The sequence below is a fragment of the Lepidochelys olivacea genome, assembly GCF_965140295.1.
Source record: "Lepidochelys olivacea isolate rLepOli2 genome assembly, chromosome: 11".
Classification (NCBI taxonomy): domain Eukaryota; kingdom Metazoa; phylum Chordata; order Testudines; family Cheloniidae; genus Lepidochelys; species Lepidochelys olivacea.
The window spans coordinates 38,171,558-38,193,983 of record NC_140421.1 but is presented as its reverse complement, the minus strand read 5'-3'; the positions used below and the strand labels follow the sequence as shown (position 1 = coordinate 38,193,983).

The 22,426-nt window shown below is 39.6% G+C and overlaps 1 protein-coding gene across 2 annotated transcripts in view; it reads left to right on the top strand.

The window, feature by feature from the left end:
- Positions 1 to 22,426, top strand: part of STK39 (serine/threonine kinase 39) — a 197,660-nt gene that overhangs the window by 114,786 nt on the left and 60,448 nt on the right. For both annotated transcript variants that reach the window (XM_084642577.1, XM_084642576.1), the window contains 4 exons: positions 1,098 to 1,220; positions 1,348 to 1,380; positions 5,365 to 5,427; positions 6,006 to 6,073. In XM_084642577.1, coding sequence (XP_084498703.1) covers positions 1,098 to 1,220; positions 1,348 to 1,380; positions 5,365 to 5,427; positions 6,006 to 6,073 — 287 coding nt within the window. The remainder of the gene's footprint in view (positions 1 to 1,097; positions 1,221 to 1,347; positions 1,381 to 5,364; positions 5,428 to 6,005; positions 6,074 to 22,426) is intronic.

Sequence of the window (22,426 nt, the reverse complement as noted above, 5' to 3'; positions counted from 1 at the left end):
AACTGCAAAGGCTTTTAAAATTCTGCACTGTGGACAACTTCTTGTTTCTTGGTTTGATCATTTGAAATAATTAAGGAAACTGATTATAATCAAACACCAGTGTGGCTGCTGATTATCATGCTGTGCTTCTAGCAATCTCATGAGTCTCATAAATGCTTTCCAAGGTGTGTGAAGAGTAGTCTGATTCTGTTTTGTTTTGCTCAAGTAGGTTGAGCAGAATCCTGGGAAAACAGGCATGATGTCAGGTTCTGAGAAAGAGCAAGATGGCAACAGAAGGGTATTTGATTTTTTTGATTTAGGAGTTAGCTGCTGGATGCTCCTGGTGTGTGCTTCATTAGACTGCCTAATATACATACATTTGCCCAGTCTGCAACGTGCTACGTGCATGCCTCCTGTTTTCGTAGTCATGCCTGAATGCGTTTTATGGAGTTATTTATAAAGATGCAAACTTAGTTTAAAGGTCAGAAGTGTTTAATAGGTTTTCACTACATTTTTGTGCTTGTCAGGGATTTTTTGCTTTTAGAGCTTTTTCTCCATCCATCTTAAATCTGTTCCATGTCAACAGCAACACATTTTATTTTTTTTAGGGATAGTATTGCATGGGTTAGAAAGAGGTAGAACTTAATTTTAATCTAGAAGTTTAACATCAACTAACGTTTCTGCATAAACACTTCAAAAGTCCAAATGCTTAAGGCTCATATCCTATGAACAATAGTAGGTATAACTTTAACCTTGAATAGTACCATGAATGGTCTGTCCCATTTAAGAGAAAGGGGCTATTCACAGTAGTGAGCGCTATGTACAGTAATTGCTTGTAAGTTCTGGCCCCAAGTAGTTGTGGTTCTCAAAAGATGGTCTATAAATCACCATTAGTCCAAGGAACCTTTCCTGATGGCGCACACAATTACATGTTTTTTAAAAGCCCAAGTATTATCAGGAGAGGTGATCTGTGAAGAGACCTCTCTCCTGAATCAAACTACAGAATGAAAGCATTGAAAAACAGCTGGTATATACTGTAACTGTCTGCTTAGTTACCAGAATGCAAGTAAGGCTTTTGAAGTACAAGAACTAAACATCTATTGTTTCATTTTTCATAGGTTAGACGAGTACCTGGCTCCAGTGGCCATCTTCATAAGACAGAAGATGGGGACTGGGAGTGGAGTGATGATGAGATGGATGAAAAGAGTGAAGAAGGCAAAGCTGCATTTTCTCAAGAAAAGGTAAGTTGTTTTCTACTAACTGCTGATACGCTAACAAAGTAATGTAGTGTTTTCATTTTTTTCTTGAAAGTATTTTTACAGTATAAAATAAACTACAACAGCTAATATCTAACTACTTCTTCTACAGTCAAGAAGAGTAAAAGAAGTGGCGAATACAGAGGTAAATTGTCCTTTGTTACTTTACTGCTCCCAAATAGCTTGGATAGGAGGAAATATTGTGTTAGCCTCCAATTCTTATATTTATAAAAATTGGGGTAAAATTGTAGGGCCTGGTTCAGCAGCCTTTCTGCTGAGTAGTAAATAATTTTGAGTAGGGGTTGAGCATGAAGGTTATGTAGGTGGGCCTGGAATGATTACCCAGAGGGTAAAACGGCTAGGAAATTCAAGCAGATTCTGCTCATGCTTTCTAGCTTTGAAGTCTTAGTAAAAAGTATTGATTTAAAATAAGCAATTTGGCTATTTTTTAATGAATCTTCAAAACTGGATCACACTAATTACTACCATTTCCTTCACACGAATGATGGCTGTTTCTCTGTAGCTGAAATATCTCCAAAGAATTTTCAGCCTTTTAGAATCTGTATTGGTACTACGCATAACTGGTAATTAGAATGGTTCATACCATATGCAGTATAATGGTTCAGTACAGTGGTACAATAGAATAGATTGATTCAGTCACCCATAAACACAAAATAAATACCATTTTAAATGCCATCTTCTTATGCTGAGACTAAAAGGGATTCCTGCCATGTATAAATGGACTAATGGGATTTCTGGTTTACTGTCAAAGTTCTATGTAGATGCTTATTTATTGGATGTATGAAACGGATACATTCTTCACCTGTAGCTTTGGATCCTCCAATCCCGAGTGATGTGTTGCAGAGTCCTACATAGAGGCTGATAGTCTGCAAAAGTTTTGGTACAACAGGATTCTCTGAATTCTGTGCTTGTTCTTTCTCTGACCCCAGTGCTCTTCCTTGACATTCAAAGAAATCATTCAAATTCTTCCTGCCTGAAACTCTCAAACATGGAACCAGTTAACCTGTGGTGTGCTCATCTCTTTGGAAGTGGCTGTTAAGATCTGAGATGCTTTGTGGTGCTGTTCAGTGAACTCCTTGCTGCTTCTTTAGATCAGTGTTCAGAGCTAGAGGTGACATTCAGGATAAAAGTATATATTGTTTGAATAGATCAGAGATTTGACACATTCTTCCCCCTTCCTTAAACAGTTTGAAAGCTGTATCATCTGCCCAGTAAATCCCAGACTTCATAGATTTAACAAATTGGGTCTTTGCTAGTAGATTTAGGAACATCTGAAAACAGTCTACTTAGACATTTCTTTATCTGGGTGGTTAGTGAAGTAGTTGGCCCACCCTTCTGGACTAACGTGTGTTTATAATTTTAAAGCAGTAGGTCTGTAGCTAAGCTTCTGACTTCAAAGGGGCCAAATCAGATTCTGTCTAAATATTTTTATTCTGAAGGATTTGCCATATTTCTAAAGTAGTTGGCAAGGACACAGGTTCTTGTCCCATTCCTCAAAAAAATTCCAAGTTGTTCCATGGGAAATTACTGCCATTGAAAGAGGAAGTAAACCTGATAAGGTGGCAGTCTTTTGTGTGGTGGCTATGCCTTCATCAGCCATATGTGATGCAAAGAAAACTAGATTAATCTTCATGTAGTATAATTGCACTAGTTGTACAGCTTTCCTATGGAAAAGCCTAACCTGTGTCTGGGACAGCACATCTATGGCTGTAGTCAAAGGGGCACAGGAGGAAATTTCTCCCTTAAATTTCCGGGATGAAATAGTAAACCAGGCCCTGAAGTCCTTGGAGTTATCATCTGCCCTGTAAAGTCTGCATTTATGCATTCCATGTAGTAAGAGTTCTCCTGGAGTAGTTAAGGGACACCCACAGCTTCTCTATCCATAAAATCAAATGGTTTCACATCTGCTTCGTGATAAATTTTCTTTGTTTCCTCATTGACATCTCCACATCTTGCAGTAAGGTCACTCTCATCTTTGGCAGGAGAGCTTTGTCATTAAGGTTATGAGCTGCTGTCATGAAAATCTTAGCTAAAGTAGAGCTCTCTCCCATTCATTGAGGAATGGTGGTTGTGGAAATCCTCTTAATCAGGAACAGCCAGTGAGGGAGCCAGGCATTCTGTCTTTGCAAGATCTGTGCTTCAGAAAAGTTAAGGTTTAACAGAGCTAGAACCAAACCATCAGGTAACTCATCTGATTATACCAGGCCCACCTCAAATCCAGCAAAGATCTAGGAAGTCCGTGCTCTTATGGCTTATTCAGTTTGCTTTGTTGTTACAGAATGGATATTAAATGAAGTTGGATCTTAAGTGTTTGTAGAAAGGAAGAAATACAAAACTGTGTAGACAAAAGCAGCCTAGTTTTGATATCCAGTCATAAAATCATAGAATATCAGGGTTGGAAGGGACCTCAGGAGGTCATCTAGTCCAACCCCCTGCTGAAAGCAGGACCACTCCCCAACTAAATCATCCCAGCCAGGGCTTTGTCAAGTCTGGTCCAGGAGACCACCTGGCATTAATAGATGCACAGGCTTTGTATCTCCCAGAGACGGTTATGCGTCTCAGTATCTGAAACTCTCCCTGCTATTTTCCATTACTGTTCTCCCTTTCCAGAAACTAGGTTAATGTACAATGGTTATAAAAATAATAAATCTTATGGATGATTACATCTGGGGTGATGGGTGGAAGTGTAAAGGTTCACCATAAATAATGATGTGCTTTAACCAAGCACTCTCAGGAAGGGCCTATGATCTTTCAGACCATCCTGATCCTTTTAGGTAATACCTCTGTGAGCCCACACCCCTTTTTGCTATGTCTGATTTTTAATAGAGGAAAGCCGCACCTGACAATAAGGTCATGCCACTTAGAAGCGAAGCTGCTCAGGTTCAATAAGTAGACTCATCTGCTTGCTTGCCATTCCACCTTGGTTTAAACATTCCAAGCGTGGCTTGCTCAGTTCTGTTTATTCTCTGAGAACACTGGTGAGTTTAAAGAAAATGGTCTCACCCTGGGAACTGTTCACATTCAGCAGATGCTCTGGTTCTGTAGTGGATGCTGATCCTTCCCCAACCAATGGCCTATGTCCCGGAAATTGATATGTAGTTTCCTTTGGGTTCCACAAAGTCTAGCAGCAACCAGCCTTGTTCTGCTCTCTGACATGTGCTTTTCCAGCTTTACCCACTGTCGCCCCCTATTTCCTGCCTCCAGACTTAACCAAATCCCTCCTATCTCAGCCAGCCAAATTTCTTTGCCAGTTACTTAGCCCACTTCAGTAGGTCAGATGTGGAAGGCCACAGTGGACTTCGTTAGTAAGGGGGTAGTTTGTTCACAGATTTGATGGGTCTCCAAGTATAATTTGGGCATCAGTTCTCTAAGTAGTGGTCTCTATTTAAGTCTCCCTTTCGCTGTGTGAAGGTGGGATTGCCAGACAGTTCTTTTCATTCCAGATTCATCATTCTGAATGTACATGTAAAAGTCTGGTACATCAGACATGCAGAATCATCCACTCAGTTAAATCAGTAATTAGTTCCTAGGACAAGAGTTGTGGAGTTTTTATACGGTTTTCTTGCTGGTTAAGAATTGGTTACTGTTTAGGTTAGAAATGTGGAGGAAACGTTCTTATTCTTCCCTTAATCTCTGTACATCTCTAAATACTGTAGGATATTGCCTTGGATCAGAGGTGGTCAGAGTAAGACGAGCAAAATACTTGGAGCATGTCATTGGTGCTGTATGCCTGTCAGTCTTCATGGGGATGGGCAACCCTATCACTATGAAATGGTGTATCTATAGATGTAGAAATACATGTAAAAAGGTTGTAGTCTTAATATAGACAAATTAGTTAATCTAAAGCATTCTTTTTTAACTCTTGCTGACCAAGGATTCTTTAATGTCAGTAAATGCTAAATTTGTGCCCATACAGTATGTAAATTGATATGTTAAAATGACTCCTTTTATGAATCTCAAATGTGTGGTGTCTTTTTTTTTTTCCTTAATAAGTATGTCTTAACTGGCATCACTGTCCAAAAACAAGCATTCATAAAACTCTTTTGGTAGTGTGTGGATTTTTTTAAAAATCACTTTTCATAAAGATTTCATCATAATCTTTTAACAGATTTCCATGAATGCCACTAATATCCCAGAACAGATCCAGAATCTATCTATACAGGACCCTCAGGTACTGTCAATAATTACAGTTTATGGACTTTGAGATTTCAGGGAAGTACAAATTCTTATATGGTGGGGGTGGAGGGGAAAGGAGAACATTAAGATGGAGACAGAAATAATGAACATGGATTCCAATATAAAGATTTGGCAAAGCTGGTGAGGTCAATTGTGGTAGACTCTCTTAGTTCTCCACCTACAGCTAGAAACAAGATTTAACTAGAAATAAGACTAGAAACTTAGTGCTGTGTGAAAACAGCTGAAGAACAGCCCAGTATTCTAACTCCATATCTATTACTTAATAGAGTATCAGAATTTGATGCTGAGCGGAGAAAAAAAAAACTTTCATCCAGCACCCTAATTTAAGCTCCATGATTTGTGGTTCTGTAATCTATTTAAATACACAGACTGTTCTGCAGGTTTCATTTGCACTTTAGACCTAGCACTTTAATAAAGCCCTTAAAAGGTGCTTGAGAGTCAGAGTTATATATTAAATATTTTATGCTTGCATCAAACCTATAACAGGGAAACTACTTAACATTTCTGTCTGGCATCCATTGTAATTTACATGCTGCTTTTTTTACTTAATAGTCCCTGCCTACTGTTAGTGATGAATATACTGAAGTTCCACATGCAGTGAATCTTGTTCTAAGATTAAGGTAAAGGATTCATCTATTTATTTTAGCGTTCCTTTTTTGTTGACTGTGTTATTCCTGATCTCCCTCATTAAACTTCCATAATATTAGCATAAAATAAAAATGTTAACCTCTTTAATCTCCCAGTATGACCAGTATGAATTATGCTTCCATGACTAATTGGTGTCTTTTAATTGCTTACTAAAATAGAGGAAAATGAAAAGCAGAATATGAATGTGGCTTCAGGCTACATATATCCTTCATTAAGTATTTTCTTTTTTTCCTTGCAATGCAGGATCACAGTCAGTGATTTTTAATGAGTTTCTTTCACACTTCAGCAGTCGGCCTCTGACAGAAATAAACCATGGCTGTATTACAAGTTGCCTGCTCAAAACATTTTTCACTAGCAGCTTTGATCAGCCACTGTGGAGAAATGACAGATATCTTTTGAAAGAACATTTAGTCTTTTAGGAAATGGAGACAAATGTGATGTCTGACTTCATAGTTTTTATTCAGTAGAAGAAAATCAGTTTATATTTTAATAAAATCAGTTTACAGCTTATTATAAAATAATTGCTTATTAAGTATCAAGCTTTATTCTTGGGGAAAATTATTTTTTCACAAAAAGCTAGCTAGCTTTCTATGTAATTTTCATAGGGTTTTTCCTTAAATGTCTAATTTATTTGAAGTAATTTACAGGGGAACACAACTTCAGAACTTGTCATCCTTCTGCTCATGCAGATAACAAGGTGATAATCTCTTCCACAGGCATTTTGTGGGGAGAAAAAATAAGAGTATTATGACATTATACTTAATTAGCACAAATACACATGAAGGGAGTACAAATGGCCTTTCTATAGCCAAATGTTTTTTAATAGTTGACTCTAAGCCAGAAACAAAACAGCTATATATAAAGTGCAGCATGTGATTTTCCTGAAGGCAATAAAAAATTAAAACTCCTTTATTAGAAATCAGTAAAATATCTGCATGATTAATCCAGAAAGCTAAATATCCTATGTTAATCCAGAAAGCCATCCTCCTCCTCTTGTGACATCTACAGGAGATAGCCCAGTCAACAATGGCTGGGTTGTGTGGGAGTCAGGGATAAGTGACTTTGTTTAAAAAAGTCTTTTAAAGTGATTTGGAATCAAGTTGTGCAGCAGCCAAGCTATGTAACAGGGCAGTCACATTGTTACTCTTCTCCTTTCCATCTGCCCCTCAACTATTTCATACTAATTTTCATCTTATCTCCACTTAGACCATAAGTATCTTTCCATGTATTTGTACAGTGTGTAACACAGTGTGTTCATGATCCTTACTGGGGACTCTGGGTGTTATTCCCATAATGATTTATTGACCAATTGGGGTAATTACTTGAAAAACAAAGCTCGAATATTGCCCCTAGGGAAGATAGTGACTAATGTTCTAAGAATTAAAAAGAAAAAAATTTAAACCACTAGAACAGATGTAGTTCGAAATGCTAACTGGCGGTCATGTTTAGAAATGTGCAATGAAAATCCCTTTGATTTTACTTTCATATCAACAAAATAGAATGCAAGTGGATTCAAGAATTCCTTGTGTAGATTATATTTTAAAAGCAAAATAAGAAACTATTCACTGCTTTTTACTAGATTAACATGGGCCCTTAGTTTTTTTTCAGAATCACTCACACTGAATCAAGCTTTGAGAAGCAGTGAGGTAGAATGTGTGGGGAGGTTAATTTCTGAACAGGTAATTATATTGAGATTTAGTGGAAGAGAGGAATTCTGTTTGGTTGGGTTTTTGTTGAAGGGGGCGTGTGTGTGTGCTTAAAGTCTATAATAGAATGATGATTTATGTACTATATTTCTGTATCAGTAAGTTGTAATAAGTTTTGTGACAGTTGCTAATAAGGTTTATCTTGCTAAATATTCACAGTTGGGTATTGCCAAAAGAGTTACTTTGTGCTTGGGGTGGTATGGCTGACAACAGACACAACCTCTTCTGAAATGAGATGTAAGAGGTTACTGTTTTGCTTTCTTTATCTCTTGGGGTTGTGATGAAGGATGAGGCAGATTTACAAACTGGCATTTAAAAATGATCTAGGATCTGATCTTTCAAAACCTTATTTATGTGACTAGTTCTTGCTCATGCAAATATTGACTTATGAGTGAAGTTTGTTGAAAGCAGATCCATAATGGGTAACTGGACTCTTTGGCTACAAGTATGTGGTAGGTGCAAATAGTTCTTTGGTGGGGGAGGGGAATAAAGAATCTTGTTTTCTATAAAGCAGAAAGATCCATAAATGCAAACAGAATTCTTGGGTCTTGACAAAGAGCCTTTTTTCTGAGGCACTGACAGACAACTGGCTCTTAGCAGCTGGCTGAAATGAAGCTTCTAATATTTTTCATTTTGCTTAGTTAATTTTGTTAACTAAACTTAGGCTTATAATAGCTAGGAACTTCGTCTTTCTTTTCTGGCCTGTGCAAAATAAGCGTTGCCTCTATTAAGATACCTGCAGTGGGTTGTTGTAGACTCGGGACGACCTCTGTCTAATTCTCCATTGTGAAGGTTGACTTTTGACTGGAGGCAGGCAAAATAGGAATGAGAACTACTTGAGCTGTCAATCAAAGGAGCTGCATTTCCTCTTCATTAATGAAACTAAAAAGGAAAATGGGTATGGGCCTGTCTGGACATGGCAAGAGCTGTATTATCTATGGGGAACAAGGCTTTGTTACACTACCACTTAAAACTTGGTTTGTGTGTTTTTGGTTCTTTGATTCTTATTTACTAAATGAACTCAACTATAATTTAGCAATCTATTAGAGCTGGTTAAAAATTACTGATTTTTTTTTCTTTTAAATAACATTTTATTGGCCAGATTTTCAACCAACTCTAAAACCTGTGTAGTCTATCTTAGGTGTTTGTAGAACATCAGTGTCTAGGCTCATTGGTCCTGCAGTATACCTTGTTTTAAATTACATTGTGTGCTTTGCTTTTAATCTCATTATAGGTACGTTAATAGCAGCTGTTGTGATCTGGTGGCAAAGGGACTGGGAAACAGACTCCTGGGTTCTGTTCTCCATTCTGTTGTTGACTTGAAATGTGACTGTGGGCACGTTCAGTTGAGCAGAACTTGTGCTGGAGAAATTGCAAGTTCTTTACATTTAAAAGGAGGTTCAGGCTTCACTGGACATATGAGACATTTTAATCCATTTACAGTTTAATATTTTATCATAATAATTGCTTATTAAGTATCCAGTTTTATTCGGATAGCTGGACCTAGGTCTCTGCATATTTTGGGGGAGGAGCGGGTGGCAGATCATCCCAGATGAGTGCTAATAAAACCCTCAGACCATACTATGAAGTGTTCCTTTATCACACATGTTACAGAAAAACCATTTTTGAGAAGAGGTTTTAATCTTTAGATCTACTTGTTGTCAGTCTATCTGTGAAACCATGTGCCTCTTGTTACTTGGACCCCAACTGAAAGGAGCTCAAAGAAAGCATCAAAATGTTTTAAAATAATCTGACTTAGCTGGGGCCCTACATCACTACAAGCAAGTCCAGGGTCACACTGGAAGGGAACTTTCCCTCCGTCTTCAGTGGCATAAGACTCTCCTTTCTAGCAGCAGCTGAGATAATGGATCTTAAAGTTGTGACATTTCTATGTATAGGAAAAGCTGTTTCTGGCCCAGAACTGTGAGTGTCTGCTTATGTTATAATTAACATATATTATGTCAATTTTTTAATTCTATAATGGAAAAGCACACTAATTCTTCAGTCATGTAGTTGCAGCTAATAAAAACTCTGTTCAACATATAGTCAATATATCTCACTTTTGCTTCCATCCCATCTGTGTTCAAAGTGGAGGGAAAAAGCTCTTGTCTTCTACATATAAGGTGACTGTGGTCAGTAGTTTGCTTTGCAACATGCTACATTCAGCTGGGATTACAAAATGGTAAGCAGCGAGAATGCTCCTTAGGATTTCTGTCTTTCTGTCTCCGCTGCTGATTTTTAAACTCCATTTAACATTTCCTGCTGAGATGCTCATTAAGTCTTGTGGCCAATACAGATTTGAACACCTCAGAGAATTTTTATTGTAATTGTTAGAATGATCCGTCACAGTGAGAGTCAGCGTTAGCATGGAGTAGCTACCAACTACGGTATATTAAAAAGAAACATTCTCCTGATAGGTCACATGCTACTGTCCTACACCTTTAATAGAAAACATATATATTCAAATAAGCTTTGTGAGCTGAGCTCTGAATGGCAGAACTGAGAACTTTTTAAATCATGCTTCTTCATCCAAAATACTGAAAACTCTTCTTAAAATGAAAGTTCACTCTTCAAGCACTCATGCTATTAAGCCCATTAAAGGACATTCACAAGGTTCAAAACAAAATGACTCAGTGTGTTTCATTAGTAGTTTGCAGCAAGTACCTTTTGAAAAATTAAAAAATCCTTAGAACTTGCTGGAAAAAATGCAAATATTTACCAGCAGAATACACGCGGGAACTAATTAGCTGTAATCTTTGATAGCAAGACTGTCCAAAGTGTTCATGTAGACCAGTCACCACTTACTTCCTCTGCAACTCTGTTTGCTGGAGACTTTCTTAAAGACCTGTGCTGAAATAAGCAGTGGTGGGTCACACAAAAATAACTTTTTACTTGTCGTTAGTGACAGCAGCAGAATAAAAGTGCAGAGCTACATCCCAAATTGATTCTCTCAAAAGAAAATTCATGTAAGGGTGCATCTTGGTTCCTTTCTAGGCCAAATGTCTCAGTCATGCTGCTTTATGAGAGTCCTGTTAGATTTCACAAGCTAAAGAGGGTTTAGCTGGGTCAGTAGTTTATTGGACATATCCCACGCAAGACCTAGATTGGTGGTTTCAGCCCTAAAATAGCCATCATTTAAAAATTCCCTGGAACTCGTTATAAGAATGAGTATTTAGCTCTGCTGGTCCGGCCAGGTTCCAATTTGAGTAGCTGATTTTTTCCATCTTTAACTTGTATTTAGTGAGTAGTCTTGTCAGTGGGACTAATGTGGAGGAAAATATTTCTCAGTGTGAGCAAAGGTAGCATTATTGAGTCTTAAGTAATTACATTCTGTCTAGTTAGTTCTCTATTGCAGTTTTAGTTGTTCATTTCCTGCCCCTGGAAAGATTGTTCTAAGCTATTGCTATGCACTGTAAAATAGCGAGTGCATGTCACCCCAGAGGCACTGATTTAAAGTAATCCCTGTGTATAACTTATCGAATTTCTTTGAAATAATTTGGTATTAAATATTTACTTACACCAATGGTTTTTGTAAAGTCAAATTCCATTCAAAAGACTACACTGCTAGCATTATGCAATGGCCTGAAAAATATTTCTGCTCTCAGAAGATTGTCTGTACTTTGCGTGCAGTATAGCTACATCCATTTGAAGATCTAATGCTGTCAAAGTAGCTACATGTTAATATATTTCTCCCTTACCTACATCATCAGTGTTACTTTGGTATCCTCTTGTCATGAGAAAATAATTCCTAATTCAAGTGTGCTCAAAGCAATCACTACGAGTAACTACATAGAAACATACATTACTTCCTCTCCACAGAAAGCTAAAATATGGTGGTTTACCTCCAATTTTAAAGAGCAGAAAAAAAGGAAGGATGACCCTCCCAGGCTGCAGGAGATCCTTGATACATATACTGTGGGTGGATTTTGAAAGGATCTGTATGGTATTCTGGTCACACAGCAATGATCTTGGTAGGATATAAGTAATAAAGGAAGAGTTGACACTGCCCCAAGACTAATTCAGTATAGTTCTTGTGGACCAGATGAATTTTTCCTGTGGAAAGACAAGAAGGGTAAGTACTTTCCACTTGCACTTGCAAATGGGGTATTATGTTGTATAATTGCATATTTTATTTAGAAAGTTGAATATGGAGATAATAAGAAATAAGAACTGTTTGCACTTATTTATTCATAAATATTGTGAATTATCATTTTAACTAAAATAAGTCCATTTTCTAGAGTAAAATAAAATTTTATAATGGTTGTTATAGTATGTGATTAGTATCTGCTTTTTAGCTTCCTAAGAATCTTCCTCTTCTACACCTTGGAAAAAAGTCCAAGGAGTAGATAATACTAGGTATCCTACAAATAGCAGGATCATTCGGGCTAAGTGCCATAATGGCATAATGTAGTTGATCAGCTATACAGCTCAAAGGTGGTCCTTTAAGATGAAATCCTCCTACATTAATGTAAGGGTTGTCTGTAGAAAGTATTTTTCTGTGAAGGATTATATACAAAACTATGAAATTCTTTGTGTGAATTAACTGTCTTTTGTGCTAGCAAGACTTGTCACAGTGTGCATCTTGAATAAAAGTATCTGCAGTAGGTTAAAATGTAGATCGTACAACTTGTAGGTAGCCTCTTTTAAAAATGGTTCATAGCCAGCTAATTTATCCTCAACTAAAGGTAATGGACCTACCTGCAGGCTATTCCACCAGCTTCAATTCAGGTCCTGAGGCATTCAAAACACAGCAGGTTTCCTGAGTATAGGTGTCTCTAGATCAGTAGCTATTGAATCTTCAGTCAGAAAGCCATTCTCTTGAAAGTTCAGAGTGCTCAGCTACTGGTGACTCAGCAGATTTTGTGCTCAAGTTAAAAACAGGTCCTGCTTCTTAAACAGACGTATAATACCTTTGTGGTAACCTTTATTCATGGACTCAGACCACTTAAAATATTAAAGGAGTACTGGGTCTGATGATATCACTACTGGTAAAGTACACCCATTATGTAGCTTCAGTCATTAGAGGAAACTGAGTTAATGGTACCCAAGTAACTCTTCCCCCTACTTTTCCTGGCAATATAGTGTTTGATGATGTGGGGGCGGGGGAGGGGTAGAAGGGTCTACTTCTCTTAGGGTATGTCTACACTGACAAGTTTCTCCGCCACAAGTTATTACTCCTTTTATTAAAACACTGTTGCGTGTCCATACTGTGCTCCTTGTGATGCAGAAGTGCATCAACATTAGCAGCTCTTGCAACGGCAAAGACAGCAATGCACTGTGGTAGCTACCCCACTGTGCAACTGGCCGCAGGGGTGCTTTGGGAAGGGTTTGCAATGTCTCATGGGGCAGGCACATTGTTACATGATGCAGGTTTCCCAATCCCATTGTTCCCTGGGCATCCTACTACGTTGCCAGCTGCTTTTCAATTGAAGTGTGCGTGGGGGGAGTGTGTGGGGGGCACAGTGTGTTTCGGGGCGCAGAGCGGGTCAGCATGCTGTCTTGAAAGTTCAGACCATGGCAGGAAGCAACCAGTCTTGAGGCAGGGAGAGGGGGAAACCCCAACATCAGCCCCCGCTTCCCTCCCTTGGAGCAGATCAGCACAACACACAACGGCTGTCAGAAACGGTGCTTTGAAAGGGGAGGGGCACGTCTCCAGTTCAAAACAATTAGCAGAGCGGTCACTTGAGGCATTATGGGACAGCTCCGGAGGCCAATTACAGCGCAGAAAGCAATCAAGTGTTTACACTGGCAGTAGAGCCCTGGAGCCTCTGCGCAAATAGCCTGACGACGCTCGCTGAGGTGGTTTTTTTGCAGCGCTGCAACTGAGGAGTTTCACAAAGTGGCTTGGCAGTGTGCACATGTTTGCAGTTTGAGCACAAAAAGCTGCATTACTGCGCAGAAACTTGCCAGTGTAGACAAGCCCTTAGCATGTAAAACACTTTTCCATTCCAGGCCTTTTTTGTAAGGAGCGTCCAAGGATTTGTCCTCTTTATCCAATGCAGGCACACCTGGTTCCTGTGTTGAGAATGATTTCAGTTTTTGGTTTCCAGTGCCTTGGAGACATTGAATCGTAAAAGTCATGTATAAAATTCTCAGATGCTTGAAAGCTTTAAAACTGGACAGTGACATAGGCTTTCCTTATGTCAGTCTCCTTCTTACAGTGAAAGAGAAAGTATGTCCTCCACATTTTACGCAGTCTTGTCATATGGTCTAAAGCACTGGAATATTTCTTATCGGTTATGAAGATGAATACAATTGTGACTGCTGTACTGAGTACTGTCCTCCACTTAGAGATTCTGCATCTGCAGACTTTGAACCAAATTCTGTCCTTGTGGATATGTGTTACCTTTCACTGATTACTCAGGGTGCTCTGTCTATGGGAGACTGGAAAAGTTGATGCACCCTTCTGAGAGAGACCTCAAGCTGCTTTGGGTAGCAACATTCTTTTACCTTCGCTGCTAGAATACTTCACGCTCTCTCCTTGATCAGCTAGTCAAGTCATACCTGTCAACGTTAGACAGATGTGTATCAGACAGTATCATGTTTTTGACAAAGGGGTCAGCTGGGAAAGCTAGCAACTTATTCTATGTCTGTTTCCAGTTCAACTAGGTTCAACTCCGTTGAACTCTTTGGTTGTCATCTTAGCATGTTGATACAACATCAGAGGTGAAAAATTACTAGCGTCCCATTTAAAGGGGTGCACACATTCAGGAAAGCTTTGATAAAGCAACTTAAGTTGTTTGGAATTTTAACAAGCATGCTTTGCTCCTGCTTAAGCCTAAGGTATCTTTTAGGCCTCTTCAAAAAACCCTTTTGCACACTCAAGGAATTTTTCCTCAAGAAATGCATCTTCCTTTTAGAACTAGCCACAAAGCTTTTGTTTTGATTGAATAAATGAAATCACTGTCCAGAATCAACTCTTGTAGTGGACTAATCCCACTCTCCTTCTGAAGAATTGGAGTGTTGCTTTCGTTAGCTTGGTCACATGACAGTTCTGTACTTGGGGAATTTGTCAACATGCTGAGATATTGTTGTCTCTTTTGCTCTTTTGTGCAAGGTATACAGAAGCCCAGTTCAGCTTTAAAGGTTGAATCTGAACGTGGTGCTCTTGTTCCCTTTGTTAGTCAGGAAGATGCAGTGTCTTATCTCCTTTGTAAGGAGTGTCCAAGGAGTGTTAGAGACACATCCCTTTCAGACAGACACTTCACAGGGCGGTGGGGAGGTTAGTTAACTTGCTGACAGAATCAGGAAGTTCTCTACATCCACAGTATGTGCTCCAGTGTGCAATAAAAGTTTGATTGTGTGCAGAAACAATTATGCACTTCATTGTTATAAATTGCAATATTTCTGTACTTTCGTTATCAGACTCTATTTTCAGACACTTCCAGCTACTTCTAGAGGAGGGGAGAGCTTTCTTTTTGAACTGAAACCTCTCCTGCCTGTTTTTGGCCAATGATGAATATTGTTTTCAAAGATGGTACAATTTTATTGGCCATCTTTAGTTAATCAAGCATTTTTTTAAATAAAAAGATGTTTTTCACTAGTCAAGTTGTATTTTTCCATTGCTTTTCTTTGTTAGTACACTCCAAGAATAGTTTTTAAAAAAAACATGCCACAAACCTCATTTTCTGTCCTGTAGCAAAGAAAACGTTGTAGAGAAATGGATACAAACACTGAGAGAAATATAGAAGTCTGCAGATAGCATATAAGTGAAGCTTTAACTGAATATTGCCTTTCAACTAGGTAGGTAGCCTACGCTCCTCTCACTAGCCAAAGAACTGAATTCCCAGGGAGATCTATGCAGGCTGGGTCAGACTGATGGAGAAGTCCATTCCAGAAAGGAAATAACGAGTGAACAGACTGTCCATTTTGCAACCTGCCAGTCCATGACTTAATAGGACATAGTGACTGTTGTCAGACGCCACCGGTGTGGTGCTCTGCTCTGTTCAATGTTGATAACAGTCGGCTGCATCCGTGTTTTCCCTCTGTGTGCTGCCCCGGCTCTGCAGAGCGCTGGCACAGCAGACCTGAGAGAACCCCTGGTGACCACAGACTCCAATAAGGTACAAAGGCACCCGGCCAGGTTTATTGTCAAACAAAGCACAGTAATAGTTTCCAGCAGACTCTACAGGACATACTACGAATTTGTGCCTCCTGACAATGGACAAAGCTCAGTCAGTGGCGGGACACTCCACTGCCCCCTAGGCTGGACAAAGATACCACCCCAGGGATGTATTCTTATACACAGGTACAAACAAGTTACACATCACTCCTGGCATTTTGAGGTGCAACCCCTCTATGTAGCAATGTACAACCCCTCTACGTAGTAAGGTGTCGCGTCTCACCTTGTACATGTTGGTTCGAACAAAACAATTCTATCCATCATATTACCCTTCTGCCCATCTTTAGTATGGGTCAGCCTGTTCCTTGTTATCTGTGTGGAATGTGCAATATCAGAGTGTTCTGGTACCTTTTTTAGGTTTGTGTATTTTTGCAACATCAGCCCTTTCCTTGCCAGCGTCTGTGAGCAGGGCCTGCCTCTGGCTCGCAACTTAACTTAACTTTGCTTTATATTAACAAAGTCTTAACCATTACTTTAGTTCAGACCTTAAGCCTCATACCGGGCCTCTGATACAAGGGTTCATGTTTCAGGGCCTCATCTTACTACAGTGACCAGTAAGGAAAAAGACTTTTTCTCTCATTCTGCCTCCTTACTATCTTGCTACTCATATCCCCATCCTTGTGAAGCTCAGGTGGCCAACCTGAGTCTGAGAAGGAGCCAGAATTTACCAATGTACATTGCCAAAGAGCCACAGTAATACGTCAGCAGCCCCCCATTAGCTCTTCCCTCCCGCTCCGAGCACCTCCCACCCACCGGCAGCCCCGTCGATCTGCGCCTCCTGTCCCACACCTTCTGATCAGCTGTTTTGTAGCATGCAGGAGGCTCGGGGGGGGGGGCAGGAGGGGGTGGAGGGGGGGCAGGGCCTGTGGCAGACCCAGGGGTTGAGCAGTGAGCACCCCCTGGCACATTGGAAGTTGGTCCCTGTAGCTCCAGCCCCGGAGTGGGTGCCTATACTAGGAGCTGCATATTAACTTCTGAAGAGCTGCATGTGGCTCCGGAGCCACAGGTTGGCCACCACTTTTGTAAAGGCTCTTTGGTTTAAGAGCCATCACCTGCAGCACCTTAAGAACTAAAAGGGCATTTCTAGCATTTTTCATTGTCAGGATAGCCTTGATGTTAAACAAGCAGCTTGGCTCCATATGCGCAGTAGGAGCCTTTTGTTCACTCACTCACATGCACGCACGCTTTGGAATGAGCCAGCTAATTTTGGGGCTGTCTCTGTGCAAAGTGGTGGGATAAAGGACAGGATTTGGTTTGAGGTTGTTTAGGTGGCAGTAGGAATTGCAAACACTGTTTTGCAGGCCTGCTCTGGTTTTAGTGTATTACAGCTCATCATCGGCCTAAATCTGTGTATATTTATCACACACCGAATAAGTGTTTGTATTCACTAGTGAATACAATCTCAGCAATTTATGAGCTAAATCATAAATCTCATATCTCTGCCCCATCTATTGGAATGATTCTCATCTTGTACCTATGACTGATGTAATCTTTTTTTTTTTTTTAGTCTTACATACTGATGTTTCATTTTAGATTGGGATTGGTCAGCTGTGGAGGGGTTGTCTTAAATTTGCTCTTCACCTGGCAGGTTGTTTTCCAGTTGTCCGTTGGTGGCTACATAACATTTTGTACTGATTAATTAAATGATGGTGGTAGAAATCCAGTGAGCTGCAGTGGCTATAGCTTTTGCAGCAGGTGTGGAAGGGTAGGTTTGTATAGAGACTGGCAGCAGGAGCAATCCTTTCAGAAATTAAAAACTTCCAGCAATGTAGGAAGTGAATGAAAGTGCTACATTAAGTTATGAACTTATTGTACCTTTCTAAAGCACATTTGGTAGGTACAGACCATAAAATGTGTTTAATTACATTTCATATTGCCCCTTAAAACTTATCATTTTGCACCATGAAAAACAGCACATGCTTCACTGAGGAGGAAAAAATAAACTTCAGTTTTAGCTATGGAGCAGTGCTATAAAATGTACACCATGATTAATTAAAACACTTTCTCCAGCCTTCAAGCACTTCTAAGATATCTGTTCTTAAATGAAAAATGTTTTCTGCCCTTGTATTCCGGAACACTTCTAAAACACCACTCTCTCGTTCTGTGATTGCCTAGCTTGATTATACTTTCTCTTGGCATTATATGATCAGAAAACTTAGTAGAATATTTATATTGAAGAAAGGAAGGTCTGGCCCGGGACTAGTGCCAGAAACCAGTACTAAATATTCTACTTTCATTTAAAAAAAAACCCTTCAGACTCTGAGGATTCCTAAATCTGCAGGCTAAAAACAAATGTTCTCCTCCTAGAATAGCAGATAACTAGTATTTGTAGGGCAGGAGAACTTACAAGTATGCCTGTATGGCCTGATCCAAAGCCTATTGAAACTAGTGGAAAAACTCCCATTACTTTCAATGGGCTTTGGATCAGGCCCATATTTACTTACAAAGAACCAGCTCCTGGTCCCATTGGAGCTGATGGAAGTCTTGCCACTGACTTCAATGGAAGCAGGCTCAAGTCCTCAGCACCCAATTTGTTTGTACCAAAAAAAAGTATTGAGTTAAAGCAGGAGTGACTCTGCATTCGACAATGACCTGGAATTATAGGAAACATATTCAGAGGGACTGTCTCTCTGTTTTGTTTTGTTTTTTCTAAAAGTAACTGAAAAACAGAGGAAAACCATGCAGAATGGGAGGATGTCCCATTCACACAGAATGAATCCTCAGGAAGCTACTTTTCAGGAAACTTTTTTTTTTTCTCCAACCAGTTTGTATGCATGGAGAATCTCGTATTAAAAATACGAGAACATTAGGGCACTGATTCACAAAAGCATTGGAGCACATGTGTGAAGTTAAGCAAGGGCTTAAATGTGCTTCCTGAATAAGGATGTTTTCTTCTATTAGGTCCCAGGTTAGTGTTCTGTCAGCTGGGCTAGACAGACAGCCATGTAGGAGTCTGGAGTTCATATCTGATGATGGGAGGATGGAGCACCTCACATAACTTTTCAAGTCCTATTCTGTAGCAGGTGCATAGGGCACCATGTCTAACCCCACTACACCAGTTGGAGTGTAACATGGAGCCATAGAATGAGGACAAATTAAAGTAGAAACAGGGTACCTGAAAGGATTCCTCCCTTTGTTTTCCCTTTTAAAGTAATAATCATCATCATCATCCCAGTACTCTGAAGATGTGAAATTACAGCTATACACACGTTAAAATATTTCATTCCAGTTTATTTATATTGAGGGTATTTATCAATACCATCTGTATCTAAAGTTGTAGTTACTACAATAGGGTCCTCTAACAACTGGATAGAAACACAATAGACACAGTTAAATACTTTTCTATATTTTGCAGTCCATTTTCAGTTGATCTTTCTTTTTTTTTAAAGTACTATTTTTATTCAGGTCTATAAGCATTTTGGCAAGGCTTCCTTTAACACGAAAATTAAATCAAACCTTGATAACATATCTTAGTGTCATAAAGTCAATTTTACTGTATTAGTAAATCACCATCCACAGGGACAGTAAACTCATTATAGTAGCCTTGGAATGGAAGCAGTACATTGGAAGTACAGTGATAGATAGATGAAAGAATTCATTTTTCCCCTCTCCTTTCTTGGGGAAAACTTGCTGGAAATGCAAGGCTTACCTGAAGTACATACAGCTGACCCCACAAATGTTAGGTGACAAAGGGAACCATATTTAACTGGTTTACTGCTTAGTAAGTAATTGCAACTTTTAATATTAAATATACAAAAATGCTTCCAAGGATGCAGAAATGAGCCAAGGTTAACCAATTCTTTGAAGGGAAAAGCATTGAAAGGAACCATTATTTATGGTTCTAAATAATTCTTATTTTTGTCTTAATTCTATTTATCCAATTATTTTAAACACAAATGCATAAACAGGAAAGGAAAACTTATGAGATGCCAAATGAGATCTTGCCTGGTGAATAGAAAGAAAATCAGAAATGGGTAAAGATTAATACAGCTCTGTGATATACAGCATATAGCTATGGCTCTGATTACTGATTCAGCCAGTGTAGTTATTAATCTAAACTTCTGCCTTCTCAGAAATCTAAATGAGGGAGGTCCTTTGTGCTTCTTTATTTTTAATTGTGGCAGCAACTACAGTGAGGCTGAACAAATATTGTACAGTAATTTCTTGTTTTTTAAGCTGTTGGTGTTCCTTGGGTGGATTGTTTTGTTTTTTTAAAAAAATGAGTTGGCTGCATCAGTGATGGTATAAATGAATTTCAGCTTTTAGAGACAGGTTTCTGATGTTAATTCTAGATAAATATGTCTTAGACAAGGCCCTGGTTGTGGTGGAAAGTCCCTGCTTTGTAGGAATGGGATTGGTGTATGTGACATGCCCCAATTGTTTATAAGAACGGCCATGCTGGGTCAGACCAAAGGTCCATCCCGCCCAGTATCCTGTCTTTCGACAGCGGCCAATGCTCGGTGCCCCAGAGGGAATGAACGGAACAGGTCATCGTCCGGTGAGGAAGGCTATGGCTACACTGGCACTTTACAGCACTGCAGCTTTCTCACTCAGGGCGTGAAAAAACACCCCCCTGAGCGTAGCAAGTGTAAACAGCGCCAGTGTAAACAGTGTCCCAGTGTTGGGAGCCACGCTCCCAGCGCTCTAAGCTAATCCCCTTGTGGAGGCAGAGTACCAGGAGCGCTGGGAGAGCTGTCTCGCACTTCAAAGCGCTGCTGCAGGAGCGCTCCTGTGGCAGCGCTTTGATGTTTCGCGTGTAGGCGTGCCCCCATTCCCAGCTTGTGGCAAACAGAGGCCAGGGACACCATCCCTCTCCACCCTGGCTAAAGCCATTGATACAGTGACCAGGGAAGGTGAAAGGCTGATTCGGGTTGCCAAATGATGCCATCCAGGCTCGCTCTCTCTACCCCCAGATGCTGGGGATATATGGTTTAAGGGCTTGTCTGCACGAGGACATCCAGTAAAGTTAATATGAATTAACTAAAACTTTGGATTTGAAGGTTTCAGAGTAGGAGTCGTGTTAGTCTGTATCCACAAAAAGAAAAGGAGTACTTGTCGCACCTTAGAGACTAACAAATGTATTTGTGCATAAGCTTTCGTGAGCTACAGCTCACTTCATCGGCACTTAAACCATGTTAAATCCCTTTGTAAACATCCTCATTCAGAATTAAAATGTCTTAATTTGGTATAATTAATTCATTTTGAGAGTGAATTAAACTAAACTGAATTAAAGCTGCTATAATTCTGATTAAATCCCTGCATGGATGCTCTTAATGCAGTTTAACTAATCCATTTCAAATGCACACCTTTAATTTGTATTAATTTTTCAGGTTGTCCCTCTGTAGACAAACCCTTAGTTGTAAGCAATCTCACTAGTGGTCCCCAAAGAAGAAAGAGTAGTTCATAAAGAGGAGTTTATTTAATTGGTCGGTTTTTTTAAAAAATATCTTCAGTTATATTCGCCCAGACTCCTTTGGCTGGGCTATGTTTGTAGCTTAAATTTTAGAGAGTGGAGATTTAATAGTGCCTCCTAGAGCATGGGCCAACGTTCTATTTAGTGCCCAATAATGTTGGGTCTCAAAATTGGCTCTTTTGTCCTAGTGGAGCGTTCGAGAGAAAAGAGGGGCTTCTCTTATCTCCTGAGAGATGCCGTTCTGCTCTTCATTCATGATTCCGTTAATTGAATCTTGATCCTCCACGTGGCTGCTCAGTTGCTGAAGGTGCACAGAGGCTTTTATTATGCAAAATGACCCAAGAAAAGAAGATGTGTAGAGTTCTGACTCCCTAATGGCCTCTCCACTTGAGCAAGCTGCAGGCTCTTACCCGGGCCAACTCTGTGCTTATGACAATGCCACAGAGAATAGCTTCTGATTTTCATCTTTTAAAAACATTTTTCCCTTCCCCTTGACCTCTACTGTCCTCTGTATTAAACTGTAGGTCAAGAAAGAGGGGAAATAGAAGTATTTTTCTTTGCATCGTCAACACAGAAAAGAATTCAAAGGGTGGGTGTGGGGAATCCTTCCTCAGGTCAGCGCTGCTGCAGCTACCTGTGTACGTCTGGCTCAGTTAAGACAGAGTAAAACCAGGCTGCAGCTGGGTGAGAATGAGTATTCTGGCAGCAGCACAACTTAATTTCTTACTGTTGCTGTCTGTCTTGTCTATCTGAATATAGAATATCCTTCTGTGTGTTAAGGGGTGGGCTGAGATAGATGTACAGGTAATGAATACAGATGTCCCTGTTACATTGCTTTTATGTAGAAGTGTTCCTAGTCTAGTTCTTAGAAGCCCATTTTAGTGTTCCCTCCCCCTTCTCAGTTCACCTCCAAGTCTTGAGGTGAACATAAGTTCCACTTTTTTTTTTTTAATTTGTTTTTTATATGCATGTCTGCTAACCAACTTTTTCTGGAATGAAACTGGCAGTAGCCTTAGTATCATTTCGTATCATTTCGTGCTAGATCAAAATAGATCTACAAGCTAATTTTTTTTTCTTGTCAACC